Source organism: Hippoglossus hippoglossus, chromosome 3, assembly GCF_009819705.1.
Source record: "Hippoglossus hippoglossus isolate fHipHip1 chromosome 3, fHipHip1.pri, whole genome shotgun sequence".
Lineage (NCBI taxonomy): Eukaryota > Metazoa > Chordata > Actinopteri > Pleuronectiformes > Pleuronectidae > Hippoglossus > Hippoglossus hippoglossus.
The window spans coordinates 20588704-20604064 of NC_047153.1; the positions used below are offsets into that span (position 1 = coordinate 20588704).

General features: G+C 41.6%; 1 protein-coding gene across 7 annotated transcripts in view; it reads right to left on the reverse strand.

Moving 5' to 3' along the window:
* myo5aa (myosin VAa) overlaps nt 1–15361 on the reverse strand; it is a 53840-nt gene that overhangs the window by 10963 nt on the left and 27516 nt on the right. For 3 of the 7 annotated variants that reach the window (XM_034579688.1, XM_034579707.1, XM_034579724.1), the window contains exons 10-31: nt 15085–15350; nt 14752–14833; nt 14498–14638; nt 13394–13519; nt 11438–11521; nt 9605–9607; nt 8484–8639; nt 8094–8191; nt 7693–7779; nt 7438–7546; nt 7094–7305; nt 6824–6980; nt 6474–6713; nt 6127–6375; nt 4541–4634; nt 4298–4443; nt 3745–3858; nt 3419–3553; nt 3145–3201; nt 2756–2983; nt 2188–2196; nt 540–640 (exon numbers count right to left, since the gene is read on the reverse strand). In XM_034579688.1, coding sequence (XP_034435579.1) covers nt 540–640; nt 2188–2196; nt 2756–2983; nt 3145–3201; nt 3419–3553; nt 3745–3858; nt 4298–4443; nt 4541–4634; nt 6127–6375; nt 6474–6713; nt 6824–6980; nt 7094–7305; nt 7438–7546; nt 7693–7779; nt 8094–8191; nt 8484–8639; nt 9605–9607; nt 11438–11521; nt 13394–13519; nt 14498–14638; nt 14752–14833; nt 15085–15350 — 2894 coding nt within the window. The remainder of the gene's footprint in view (nt 1–539; nt 641–2187; nt 2197–2755; nt 2984–3144; nt 3202–3418; nt 3554–3744; nt 3859–4297; nt 4444–4540; nt 4635–6126; nt 6376–6473; nt 6714–6823; nt 6981–7093; nt 7306–7437; nt 7547–7692; nt 7780–8093; nt 8192–8483; nt 8640–9604; nt 9608–11437; nt 11522–13393; nt 13520–14497; nt 14639–14751; nt 14834–15084; nt 15351–15361) is intronic. The other 4 variants (XM_034579741.1, XM_034579697.1, XM_034579716.1 and 1 more) reach the window with 2 other exon arrangements.

The window sequence follows — 15361 nt, forward strand, 5'->3', positions numbered from 1 at the left end:
TTGTCAACGCCAAACTATGCAACAACATGCAAACCTGCAAACTTGACTCAAATGTCAAATACACATTCCTTGACTGCAGTAAAAACCAGTAAACCTTCTATTGAAGCACAAGTGAGACCAAACTGAACTGGAGCTGGAGCTGTTAGACAGTTCTTCATGCCGTTAGGGTAGAAAATTCCACGCAAAGCCCCCCAAGCTTTCATCAGCACTACACTGTGGCATCAGCTGTTTCAGCTTCAGTAATATCATTCATTCTGCAACGTTTCTAAACCCAGTTGAGCGACAGCGTGGCCATGCATGCTCTGTTCCACGGTGCATAGGCCACGTCTCCTCCGTTACCTGAGCCTACTCAGGAGGTCACTGACTTCCAGCGGCTTACGCATGAACCTAGGAGATCTGCACAGGACAGAGAGGGGTTCACAAACACATACACACACGTATACATGCAACACTCAGACACCATATTTACAGTGGGGCCTGGTTAACGGACAAAACACAAGTAAAAAGGAGTCAGAGGTCTACTGGCTGTAATAAAGTACCTGTTGGTGTCCTTGAGGCCAACATAAGCTTGTTTGATTTCATCAGCATCTTTCAGCTTAGACACGTCCACGACATAGACAGACGGCTCTGTCATGGTCTCCTAGAACAAAGACGAGAGAGAGAGAAGTTAGAGGAGACATTAGTTGAAGTTATGACAAGGAAAGAGGAATAAACAAGAAAGAATAACACCACGTTTACAGAGAAACAACGATGCCACAGCTACTTGTGAAGCTGCATCATGAACCACCACCAATCATCATCCTCGTCACTTTCATACAGGTTAGGTGTATGAAAGAAGACGAGGGAGTCAGTATATCGCTGTGAGCAGTCAGCATGTGGTGTAAGCGACTCCCTGCCAGCATCAGTGTACCTGCTGGCTACGAGTGTCCTTTCACCCTGACAGTCATGAGCCAGTCAGAGCCTCGGGCTCATACAGTGACAGGCAATCAAATGTCAGCTCAGCGACCGCCGTCTATCTGCGGGGAACATCACAGCGGTCCCTCTTTTTCTAGCTTTCAGGACACAGCTTGTAGAGCAGAGCATCAGCTGATAACTTACAGGTGCTAATAGTTTTGTGTTGCAGTGTCTGAGCAGTGTAGGTAGACGCTGTCTGACAGTTTGATATGAAGTCAAGATCTTCACATGATGTCGTTTAAAATTACTGTCATGTGCTAGTAGAAAATCTTTGAGCGCTTCTATTATGTGGCATCATCAATCTTTGTATCGAGGACTAAACTACCAAAATAAAAATAAAGAAATACGTAAATGTAGAAATACAGAAATATAGGAATCCATGTGTTGAAATAAATATATGAAAAAATACAGAAATAGCCAGTGAACAAATGCAACGAGTCCACAAATGCATTGAAAGGGACAAAGGACGAGACAGTTAAGACAAGTCTGCATGTAACTGCTGATCTGGTGTCAGAGCAACTGATTTGTCTGGATTTCTGTGATTTTGTGTCTTCACCAGGATTAAGGGGCTTGTTGAGTTTGTGTTTCACATTAACCTCTGCACTGATCTGTCGTGGTCCCATTGAAAATTGTTAAAAATGGTAATTCCCATGATTCCCAAGGGGTTTTAAACATTATCATGTGTTCAGATTAAATTCTTTGTGGTTAATACTTTCTCCAAAATGTCTCTTTTTATCAAAGTGAGTTAGTGATTCCTCACAGAGAACAGAAGTTTACCTCTTTTTTTCAGAATATGAAAACAGGAATAAAGTGTCGACAAGGGGAGAGGAGAAAGTTTTTGTTCATTCTATCTTAAGAATGAAATAAATTCATGTTTTTAATTTCATGATACTGACTTTTAAATCTGAACTTTACAGTTGTGGAATCTGTGTCTTCTACTAAACTCCTGTACTTCAGTTGATGCCAATGAAAAATGTGAATATTCACCACTGAACAACAAACACAGGATAATTCAGCCACAGATATCTTTTCTTTAGTAGTGGTGGTCAGAGTTGGACTTGTTCCCAAAAGAATCATGAGCAATCTGTACATTGCTCTTTTAGTTAATATATCTAGTTTGGTAATTAAACTGATTCTTTGGATCTGATTTCTTGCCTAAGGAGTCTTTATAAACATACACACGTGATGGGAAAGTGTCAGACATTCATGCAGGATGCAGTTTGTCAACTCTACCTTCTCATCCTGGGGGAAAGCACGGATGGAGGAGAGAAGGTGGAGACAGGTGAGTTAGACACAGTGAGGATACAGTGAAAATATTTGCAACACACATTGTGAACAACTTAAATGTGATTTTGGTAAACTGAAGAGCTCTCAGTATCGTTTAAATGTCATAACATGTTTTGTTTGTCATTTGTATCAATGAAGTTAGGAAGTTTCCCTGGACTACATGAACACAACATAACAGTTTTTATTAAATATAACTGTTTTGTCAAAATGCAATAAAACTGATCTTTAGTCCATGAAAGTTTTCAGACTAATTTCTTTATGACTTTTTTTGGATACAGACAAACAGACAAACAGACAAGCAGACTGAGGTGAAACATACACGTGTGAGAAGGTGTCTGTAAACAAGCAGCATGCATTCACTAACATCTAGTGTAAACACACTGGTATGACTCCTTGTGAAAAAACAGTGGCATCATGTAATTTAAGAAGAACCTAAATGTTTGGTTACATGTGGATGATTAAAGGCTGAACACTAACATATGATAGGACAAAGGAAATTAAATGCTGTATTTACCTTGTGGTGCATGGCCTCCTTCTGGCTGACCAGCTGTGAGCGAAGGATCAGAACCTCCTCCTTTCGGACATCCAGCTCCTCACAGGAGGAGTTGAGCTGATCCAGCAGCACCTTGTAAGCAGGGGAGCCCGGGGCCCCGGAGTTTGTAGCAGCATCACCCAGCAGGCTTTGCCTCATCTCAGCAAGATTATGTTTAAGCTTCTTGTTCTCTGACTCCAGCTCCTGGCGCTGAGAGGTGAAAACACTCAGGGTTACAGTCGCCATAAAAGGTGGGAAAATAAGGCGTTCTGAACTTGCCTAGCTTCGGATTAAGCTGAAATCAATGTAGATCAGTTGAACAGCGCATTATTGTTGATGCATTTCTACTTCACCCTGCTCTGACTACTTACCTTGAGCGACTCGTACTCCAGCTCTGCCCCTCGAGCCTTTTTAAACTCTACATCATCCTGAAACACAGCAAAAACCACGGTGATGAGTAAACCTGTTGGATCATATCCTGATAATAATTTTGTTTTATTTTAAATCAATTACATCTGATGCTACTATCTTGGTATCACTGCATGTTTACAGTCCTTTACCAAGGGTTCACACACTAGAATGAAATACATGACATTAACAGCTATATAATTTGTTAGTAAAGTGAAATATATCGGAGCTCTGTACCCTCGCTCTAGCCCGCTGGAACTGGTCCTCTTTGTTTTCCAGTTCGTTACGCAGCGACTGCTTTTCCTGCTCCAGTTCTGTGAGACGTTTCTGCAGCTTGAGTGTCAGTGAGGTATCTATTCCTCGTGTCACATCCTGCATGACAAGGAAACATCAGGAGAGCATTTGTTCAGTAATAAGTTTTTAAAAACGCCAAAGTTCTGGTCCAAGACAGTGTGATTTACACTGTTTCATTTTAATTTCAGGAACCATTTTGTCACAGTAGAAACCATGTCTCTGTTATTTCCCTCTTATTAAACGTGACTGTATTTCATTCCAACACTTACTTCAGCGGCACGGGAACCTTCTTCCAATTCGGCGTACTCTGAGTTGTAGGTGTACTCTGATTCGTTGCTGCTGTGGGTGGAATCTGTTCTCCTGTGGCCAGGCTTGGAAATGTTCTTCAGATAGAGAGAGAATCAACACTTTAGATCATTTAGAGTAAATTAACTAGCCAGTTCTCTCTGCTGCATTGAATATTACCATCTATTTCCTACTTACATCACGCAAATTTAGGAATATGACATAACGGGACCCACACACATTCAGAACATTTGCTTTGTCAGTGTATTGCCTATTTCAGACGAAGACTTTATTGTCCCTGGGGGGAAATTTGTTTTCACAGTCATTTCAGTACTATCAACACAAAAGGACACATGTACAAACAAGACCCATTCACCGTGGCAGTTTATTTAGTGAAGCTCCTAGTAAATCGGGCCCTTCTCCATTTAAGTGTTCGACAAGCAGAGTAGCATGAAAGGTGCACAACTATGTGTGAGTGTGCACATGAAGAAGGTAAACCTCTCGTATATAATGACTGTTTGAGTGTGCGTCCCTAACCGAGGCCAGAGTCCTCTCCTTCAGGTCGTCGTATTTCTCCTCGAGGCGACGCTGCTCTGTCAGGAGATTCTGGTAGCGAGATCGCTCCTCGTTCAGGTCCGTCTCCAGCTGCTGTGTCTCCTCTGCTATCACACGAGCCATTTTCTCTGATGAGACAAAAGCAGAAGTAGAAGCAGTTTTAAATGTTAAAAAGTTTCTGAATGACACATGACGGTCTGTTTGATTCATTTGGTGATGTGATACCTGTCATCTGCTGACTCTGTTCCTGAATCGACCTGTTCAAGTCGTCCTTGTCTTTCTTCAGCAAACCATTCTGATCCTTCAGCTCCGAGACCATCTAAACACACAAACCATCCTTAAATCAGGTCTTGTGTAAAACTGATGACAGTATTGAACATGAAATCATCTCTTACATCCATTCTAGACCGACTGTTTGATCTGGTTATTTCACACATCTATCATCTAACACATTACTGCATCATAAGTGCTTTGTATCAAGAAAAACCTCCTGGGACATGGGATGCACGCTGAAAAAGTCATGTTCCCGCAGATATGAATCCTGACCAGCTCCAGCAGAGCACTTTGGAGCTTTGACCTCCATGTGGAGGCACACAAGAGAAAATAATGATTTCAGTCCCAGTGCAGCAGCTTATCAGACCCCCTAAAACTCTTCTTTCTTCAAAATTACACATTCAAAAGGGTTTATCATGAAACATTCCCCTTATGACCTTAACATGGCTTAAATGCAACTCCACCTTCCCCCCTCATTGAATTACTGGGATCTATGTTAATACAGCCCAGCGCCTGCTCCTAGCCCACCCAGCCAACAGCGCCACCTGCAGTTGAGGTGTCTTTTCCAGCTAGTGATCCCCACCCACAAGTTGACAGAATTGCTTTCTTAGTTGTTTCAATCCTTTTTTACAGACTGGCTATGTTTACTGCAGTGATAAAGTGGAAATACCACACTCAAAGTATGAGTTATGTTAACATGTCCCCCTTGTGCCTTTTATCTGATATGTTTAAAACCTTTTTTCAGCAGAGGGGGAATTTAATTAAATAAACACAACCAAGGCATGAGTGATGGAGAATGTACTTTAGTAGTTGGTCGAATCAGTGCATCCCTTTTATCTTTTGAATTTGATAAAACATCACCTTTGGAGCTTCATCTGGTTTTGAAAAACACCGTAGCTCATACAGATCAGGATACAAACATCAAATCATCAAAGTGCACAACTTTGATGATTGGTAGTGTTGGTGTTTGAAAAAGAAGACGAATGCTACACAAAGACAAAGCTTAAGAAAAACAAAGACCACACACAGTTCACTTGCTACCTCACTAACACACTACTCTATCTCCTGTGCTCACCTGACCCGGGGGAACTCTCCCCACTGAGTTCACCACGTGCCATTCTCCCCCTGGTTCGTTCTGCCTCCTACATTGGGGGAAAACCGTTTTCCTCTGGTGCCAATAACCTTATACAGATAATAGTATTTGGGGATACGTTGTGTATTTCCACTAAACTATAGGAGGTTCTAATTATAAGGAGCCATTTCTATAGAGCTTGGTTTTAAATCAGTCAATTGACATTCACAGTCTCACTTAAACTGGAAAACTAAGTGATGGGATCAGACAGGAAGATAGAGGGGATTCGAGAAAAGAAGCCCCTTCTTTTAAAACTGTTATTTTTCCTTAAAGTTCAAATCCTAGTCCCTATTTTCCAGTAAAAAGGTTTCTATTCCAAGTAAATTAGCAAATGTACTTGTTCTCAGATGAGGAGAAAATGGAGGAGAGGGAAAACAACAGGCAACAGATGTGGATCCTTTCTTACTTTCTCCATTTCGCTCCTGTATGTCTGAGCCCAGTCCTCGATGGTCTTCTTCTCCTGCTGCGTCGTGCTCAGCTCCTTCCTCAGCCGCTCCAACTCCTCCTGCAGCGATGACACCTGTTTGGTTTTGGTCTTGGCCTCCTCGTCCACCCCCCGCAGCCGATTGAGCTCGTTACGCATTTTCTCCTTCTCTGCTGTGGAGGAGGTCTCCAGACTGTGGAGCTTTTCGACGACCAACAGATTATCCTTGCTCTGGATAGAAGATATAATACACCAAATGAATCAATAAAAAAAGATAAGATATCATGTAAAGTAAGATCGGGGATAGAATTGTCTTGAAAAACTCTCACCTGCGCGTCGATCTTCCTCTGCAGCTGCATGATCTTGTTCTCCATGCCTTTGTTGAGCTTCTTGAAATGCTCCACCGAGCGAGCCTCAATCTTCAGCTTCTTCAACTCGCGTCTGGCCTTCATCCTGCGGAAGCAGCACTGCAGGTAGACGATGGAGTAGAGGCAGCGCTTGTACCAGCACCGAGCCAGCCAGCCACGAACAATTTTCTGAATGATCACCATTTTGTGCTCCCGCAGCAGCTACAGACACACACAGACACACACAGAAACAGTGAAGGAGAGGCAGGGAGAAATTACAGCAGATTCTTTGGGGCTATGTTTTGCAGTGATTAGTGTGATAAGTGTCTTACCGCCTGGTACTTCAGCCTGGCTATATAACCTCTGAGGATCGTCTGCATGGCCAGGGCAGCAGCCTGCTTCTGCTTGTAGCGTTTCCTCTCCATGCACATCCTCTGGTACTTCTGGATGGTGGTGGCCGCCTGAGTGCGACGCATGAACTTGGCCAGGCTGAGTGGAGCGGAAAAATGCAAGTCTCAATCAACACATGAAAACTTATTTAAAAAATGTTAGCCTTTTTGTAAAAAATCAGATAAAGAGGGTTCAAATGTCTTTGCACTCACCAGCGCGCCTGGTATCCTCTGGTGAACCTCTGGATGGTGATTGCTGCGCTGCGCTTGCGCAGGTACTTCTTGCGTGCCAGCCAGCAGCGGATGGTTTTCTGGATGCGGATGCAGGCAACACGCAACTTGTCTGCCCTCAACTTCTCAAGATATGCAACCTGGCCAGCCCTGAAGAAGATCTTGGTCTTACCAAACTGGTACTTATCTTGGTCCTGAGGGAAGACATGAACAGAGATCATGGGTGAGACAGAGGTTCGATGGATGAAAAGAGAAAGCAACAACACAACCAATAATAATTCTGACATTGTATTTAATGAAGAAAAGTGAAACCCAGACAGTCTAACCTCCACTAGTTTCTCCAGAACATTTCTGCAGGTCAACTTTTTGTCCAGAAGCACATCCTTCTGCTTCATTAGCACTCTGTAACGACTGAAGAACTCCTGGTATGTCCATCTGTGAGAGACACACACACACACACACAAATTAGACGGAGGAAAATAACTTTGCTGGTTGACGTTATCAAAGGTACTGTATATACATAAACATATTGGCGTCTCTGAGAAACTTCAGCAGTGTTCTGGGATGCACAGAGCCAGTACCTAGATGGGAAACCTGCAGCAGAGATGCGGATGGTTTCCAGGACACCACAGGCTCGGAGCTGCTGCACCGCACGTTTAGGATCAAACCTGTCGACAGCAAATCATCAATGTCAATATGGCCTCTGTTAATTACAACTGAGATTATAGTGAATAATAATGAGCACAATGTATGAACAAAAAATGTTTTGGGAAATATGTAATTTTAGCAATTTATCACAAATGCAATTTAAATCAATAATGACAGTGTTACCGGTATCTAAAATCTAAACCAAGAATATGAGGAAGCTTAAATTTGGAGACAAAATTATAACATTATGCTGCTGCAGAATAACAATTAACCTGAGATTGTGTCTTTACTTTATGAAGGGATGTAGATACATAAAAAAAGGGAGGAGACTTACGTGAAGCCCAGCTTGAAGTCGTTGGGTTTGATGCAGCGGACGTAATGTGGTGTGGTTGCATTCAAAGTCCCCATCAGCATTTGCAGAGAGTTACGAAACTACAAGAGAGGACCCCCACCATCATCATCACAAACAACATCATCATCAATATAAAAAAAACATTTAATGCTAATAGATGTTAGCGCTTATAGTGGATTAGGACTGGATTAAAACTTGATTTACCAAAATAAACAGATTTTGATATAACTTCTATGATCTATAAATACAGTGGGGTCTAAAAGTAAACATGGTCTTGGACATAAGAACGTCACTGTCTCCACACTGTGAGCAGACATGTGGATTTCACAACAGCATCAATCTAAATCATAAAACAGTGGAGAGATGATCGACCTGGCAGCCGACAGTCTTCTTGTGCTCCTTGCTGCTCGTCTCCCGACTCTTGTCAGGTTTGATGCTGAGGCGGGTGCGGCCTCCCGTCCCAGCGACCTGACCAGTGGGACTGGTTGCCTTCTCCCCGTCCTGAAACAGCTCCACCAGCAGGTCAAACTGGGAACAGCGACAAATACAGTCAGAAACCGAACAGCTGAGGGCATCATTACACACTGTAGGCACTATGCATTTAAAATACGCTTCAGTGCAACTTCTGCTGATCACACAACAAAAAATGTGTGCATTTGGGCTTTTCTTAGTTACTGTGTCGCCCATATAGGCAAGGCATATTGAGGATTTACTTCAATTTATAAAACTCAACATACACATCGAGTAATAATGTGTAAACACATTTTGATATGAGTAACTTCGTCAACATTTCCACACAGAAATCAGCTGAAATGCCATTTGACAGTTGACAGAGATGATGAGTGAGTAAATGTCACTTGATTTGTTGATTAGCGTTGATTAAACTCATTCACAGACACTTGTTATTATGTTATAAGAAGCCAATTAAAATGATGAAAGGTTGTGTTTTTTCATATATGACATTGTGATGTTGCCATATATGACCGCATGGCTTCATTTTGCCATGAAGTCATGACACAGATATTATTATGTAGAATGTATGGCCTTTAGTAAAGCATGTCAGTCATGTTCCATATAACACTGGTTATATGAGGAGGATGCTGTATTATGTGCAGGTTCAGGTCCTCCCTCTGTGCTCCGAGCGCCGTCATGCTGCTTCTCTCTCCACCGTCATTAAGCCGGACAGCCAGAGCCACAAAGGCTTCACGTGCTGCTCGCTCTCAGCATCGCTCTGAAAACATGAAGAATCCCTCCTTCCTTTGTCCGTTTCTTTTATATCCAATCCCCCTTTCTCCTCCCAGAGTGCCTTTAGTGTTACCCATGCAGCAAACCAAAGTCAAAAACACACACACACGCACAACTTAAACCCCCTCAGTGGTGTTAGGAGAGATTCAACTCAGTGCCAGGAAAGAGACGAGGAAGGAGGAGAGAAAAAAAAGGAGCTGAAGGAAGAGCTACAGACAGCCCAGCGTTATAAGAACGCCTCTGTTTACCTTCTGCTGGCAGGGAAGGGTTGTCATGATGAGGACAGAAACAAACATATATGGACAACATATGGAGACACAGTGACAACACAAACAAAATGACAATAAAAGAAAGAGGTTAAAGAAACCAAAAACCAAAAGTTCAAAATCATTACAATCCCCATCACAGGCCAGAATACAAGTTAAAGTTAAACCAGGCAAATGATGGGAAGTGCATGATGGGATGATGAGTTTTGATCAGATCCAACTCAAAACACTTTGAGGTGTACTTCATCTGAATTCAAAGCCTTTGATTGAAACACGGCTGCACAAGAGGGGCTGATATTGTTTCTGCTGTGATTTAGTCAATGTTTACAGATCATTTTGCATCCAGGGAAATAATAATGCTTTATGCATTCTACCGTACGACGTGGCGTATTGGTGAGACTTGCAAGCAGAGGTCTGTATTGATGCATTACTCTTGTGTGCATTTCGCAGGTCCAAGACGGTTTTTGAGAACCACACGTTCTATCTGTGTGTGGAGCTATTAGACGCTGGAATATTTAACTGTCAAGATGGATGTCAACGGTGTATCAGGGTTTTCCCCTGGATGCAGACAGAGAATGAGTCAGAGTACTGTAGAACTACGGCCTCTGTGGAGAGCTGATGCAGGTCGGTGCTGGGAAATAGAACAGTGTTGCATCCAGACAACAAATGATGACATCAGCAAATCTGTTAGTTACCCTTCAGACTTTTTTTTCCCCCATTGTAAGATATTATGCTCATCAAATCACAAATACAACCCAAAAATCATAATTGCCTAGAGAAGAATTTAAATGTTTTTGTGTTTTAAATTTTTGTCCAACAACATTTACTATCTCCACATGTAAATCTCCTGAAGAGGAAACCATTTAATTACAATCGTTTAAGTCCCACTGATCTCCATGGCGACAGTCAGACAACATGTTTTTGTTTGTGTGTGTGTGTGTGTGTGTGTGTGTGTGTGTGTGTGTGTGTGTGTGTGTGTGTGTGTGTGTGTGTGTTAAGGGGTTGTGTTAGAGGTTAGAGCAGACAGTATCTCAGCCCTTACCCAGCTCTGCTCGTGTTGAAGTCTATAAGAAAACAGACGAAAGTATTGAATGAACACACTTAACGTGTGTGTGTGTGTGTGTGCGTGTGTGTGTGTGTGTGTGTGTGTGTGTGCGCAGCCAAAACATCACCAAGAATTTAAAAGGCTTAGGCCCTTTTTGACCTCTACAGGTTTTTACCCAAGACTAAGACACACAACATGCTGATGTTGATTCAGATGTGATCTGACATGTTTAACAGCATGTGCACATGCATTTTTGCACAGAAATGTAAAGAGAGACTGGATCCCCATGTAGAGGCTACTACAGTCTATATAAAGTGTATTTAAGTTAAAGTATGGAATACTATTATCTTTTCACGTCATGTGAAAGCATAAAATAAGTTATGGTGTGTTGTGCTCTATGGGTCATGTTTAGCCTATTGACCTCATTTGTATGTGCATTTGTGTGTGTGTGTGTGTGTGTTCACTTTTGTCTTTTATCTTTAAACAAAAACCTCACTGAAAATCTGGAACGAGAATTAAGTTTGACTGCAGAATTCAACACATCTCCAATTGGCCAGTGGAGGGCGCTGCTTCCCTAAACCTTCAGTCTAATTATGGGAAATGTTGTGTTTTTGAGACCAGGTACCACAGTTTCAGGCTTCTTTTGAAGCAATGGAAACATTCACTCATCCGTTACAGTACTTTTATCTCTTCTACCTCGTCAGGACCTGCTCTTCAGTTCTACACTGTAATGTAGAGTAGATGTGTGTGTCAGTGTTTGTGCATTTCACCTTGCTGGCTTTCAGCACGTTGATCTGCTCTTCATTCACAGTGTCCTTGTTCTTCTCCAGGAAACCGTCACACTGGTACTCGACCTGCTCGACGACAACACATGTTAGCTTCGCTTGCTTGTTACTGATACTCCACTTCTAAAAATGTTAACCTTAAATGTTTTCCATATGTCTGGCAGAGTGCATTTAAAACTTATCTCTAAACTAGAATTGCACTCAGTAGAGTTGATACAAGGCCTAACTGTCCCCTTACGAAACTACATTTAAAGTCACTAGCTCTGGATGTATATTTGGATCTGCCCCTAACACTCAGAAATTTCAGTCAAAAACTAAACAAAAATTGAATAACGCCCTAACGCACATTGTAAGATGTCTGTAAAGACAGTGGAATAAAATTCCAGCCCCTTGATCCAGATCAGCGCAAAAATGTAATGTGTTTTTCCTGACCCAAGTTTGGTGGTAATCTGTCCGGTATTTTTTGTGTAATGCTAGAAATTTCTTTCCCTCCTAGGCAGAGGTAACAATGTTTTCATTGAGGTGACAGTTTTCTAGACAAAGACAATGAGGGCTGCGGGGGAGGTTAAACACAGCTAAACCTCTTGATGCAGTTTCATTTTAATACAAAAAGATCAATGATTAAAAATGTTTGGTCAGTAACATCTTTCCATTTATAATTATCATTATAGGACAAACGGAGAGGATCCCTTGCTCGGCTTCTAGAGGAATGGGAGTGTGATGGAACCGGACTTTATCAATGGACCAGCCAGCAAAGTGGAGGAAGCAAATGTTACAGACGCAATTCCAACAAGACGTCTATATGAACTTTAGAAATAGAGAAAATAATGGCTTTTGTGGTGTCACACACAGTAAAACAGACTTGTTTTAAATGTGTTAAAACTGAGTGTTACTCTAATTATAACAACCAGTCTGAGAGAGCTGCGTTCTTCTTTCTCCTCTTTACCACCCACCTCTCCTCTATTCCCCGTTTTTCTCCGCTCACCCCAACCTGTCGAGGCAGATGTCCGCCCACATTGAGTCTGGTTCCAGAGGTTTCTTCCAGTTAATGAGGGAGTTTTTTTTATCTCCACAGTCGCCAAAGTGCTGCTCATTGTGAGAACTGTTGGGTTTCTCTGCAATTTTTAAGGTCTCGACCTTATTATGTAAAGTGCTTTAAGATAATGTATACATCAATCGCTACACAAATAAAGAAATCTTTTCATTGGATCACATTTGATTATGAAGAGACCTCCTGGGAAAGCCGACATTAGTCCTTGACCCGTTGATGAGTAACTCTACAGTGAAGATCTAAAAATAGACATGAGAAATAACACTTTGTCAAACCTCATTAGAATATATGAAATCTATTACACTAAACTGAATTACATCAGCATACAGATGTAAAGTGCCCTTCTGTGTGAAAACAGTGATGACAATAAAAAAAAAGTCATCTATCCTGCAGCTATTCCTAAAAATATCTCACACCAGCACTGCAGCAGCCGTTGCAGCCGGTCAGTCCTGAAATATTATCTGTGCAGCTCGAAAGGCAAAGTGTAACACAACGCACTAATCCTTCAAACCCACACCTGCCAGACCATCACATTTCCAGCTCAATAAGAACAGAATAAAAGTCTAAAATACCAAACGAATGAATGACATGACTCAGTGTCTTACTCAGCATCTTAAGCAGGGGCCCATGAAAAACAAAATGGACTGAATACAGGACAAAAGATGGGTTGTGTTTTCAGCTGAAACAATAAAAAGAGATCAATAGATCAGGTGGTAAAGAAAGAGTAGTGCCCAAATGTAATCATACTTTTTTTCATTCGTCTTTCTTGTCTGTGTTTTTTCTCATATATTTTCTATCAGTGGAAAACATAAATAGTGAAAACTACAGACGGTCAGTCTACGCTGAATGCTTTGCACACATGGATCAAACACAGCGTTGGCCAGTCCCACCTTGTCAGCAAAATGTTGGATGATGAAGGCGCGGTTGGACATGCGTGGCTTCTCAAACAGGGAGCAGGTTTTCAGATGGGTGTTGTACAGTTTCTGAGCCCAGGTGTCGTCTGAACCTCTCGGCATCTGACAAACAAAGAGAGAAAACACAGAGGAATCAAACTTTACATTTTAATTCAGACTTCAATATATAGAGTTGTCTATATGGGGTTGTTATATTTCATGACATCGAGTGTTGCTACTACTCTTTTTAATAAACCTTTCTTTGCATTTCTTTCCCTGCGTGTGCATTCCACTGCAATGTCAGAAATGTGGCCCACCTCAAATGTCAACAGTCTATAAAATGACCTTGTGGTGGTTATGAGCCACAGAGAGATTAGTTAAGACTGTGAGTTATCTGGCTGAGCTCTGAGAGTGTGTAGATGGAACAGATATGACTCTGCACTTGACACTATGAGCTCATGTGTTTGTGATTGTTACCACAACATTAACTATGATATTTTACACACTGAAAATAAACCCAACATTAACACCAGTTCTGTGTAAAATGTGTGAAACCTTTACTAACAAATAAAAATAGAAAAACCCAATCAAAACTGTAAAATAGATTCGATTATACTTAATTACGATCAACTGCCAATTACCAAGTAACAACATGGTAAAAAATAACCTGAAAACATGGCGATTGAGGAGCATGAATAGAAGCTCATGTCTGCTCACTCTGGGTTTCCTTATTGCAGGTGAACTTTGATTTGAAATATGTAGGTGTTGGAGACTCAGGTGTAGTGTGTGTAAAAAAAGAAAAAGCTGAGTGTGGGTGACAATGTAAAGAAACTAAATATTCGTAAGTCTCTTGACTTAACATTAATCGCATGGTCTCAACATATCCTACTTGTGTGACAAGGGTTCACAAGTCATCCAGTCTTATACAATTGTATAGTTCTCATGCCAAAGCATACTCTTGTTAAAAGACAGATTAAAGATACGATTTTAAGACGATGAGCGATCTGTCTAAACTCTATTGTTTTACACAGAACTATAAAAACACGTCAAAAAAGTCAATTGCAAAAATGTATATATTTCAGCCGACTATATCAAAAGTACTTTGCACTCCTCGTCCAACAGGTCCAGGATTCCCATCTTGGCTTCTATGAGGTTGATGCAGGGCTGATTGTCGTAGAAGTCGATCAAAGTCCAGGGGATCTGCTCCCTCATGTACTCCTCCTGCTCCAGCTTGAACACGTGCTGTGCACAAACACAAACACACGCATACATACCTGCATTTAATAAACAGAATCTAACATTTTACATCAGTGACTATAAAGTGCAGTCCAACAGAATAAACACACGCTGCTCACCATGTTGAATTGTTGCTGGAGTTTCTCATTAGCGTAGTTGATACAGAATTGCTCGAAGCTGTTGATCTCAAACGTCTCAAACCTGGTGAGGGAGAAGAGTGGATGAAACCAGCCGATCAAACCTTTTACAAGGTTAACTTAATTATTAGGTCAAATTTATTAACTATTTGGGCAAATTATTGGATTGACTGGAGTTATTTGGTGGGACAGACTGTGAAATTTACAGTGACAGTTAAATTGACTTACTATTTTATTAAACCATTGAGTATATGATAATGTATTAGTTCATTACTCTTCAGAAACTAATCCCTGACTGACAAAGAGGCGTCATACCCATAGATGTCGAGGACGCCAATGAAGGAGTGCTGTTTGATATTAGTGATCAGAGCCTTGTTGACGTGCCCTACGATCCAGTTAAAGAGCTTGGCGTAGATATGTTTGGAGAGCGCGTCTCGGTTGTTGGTGGCCTGAAGACGAGGGAGGGTCTTGATATACGTCTCGTTGGCCGTCTTCAGCTTCCTGTGGCACAGCCACTGAGACATGTCCTGGTAGGTCACGCCCACCAGCTCGCAGAACGCTGTCAGGTGGCTATTGTTGGGCTGAAGAAGAA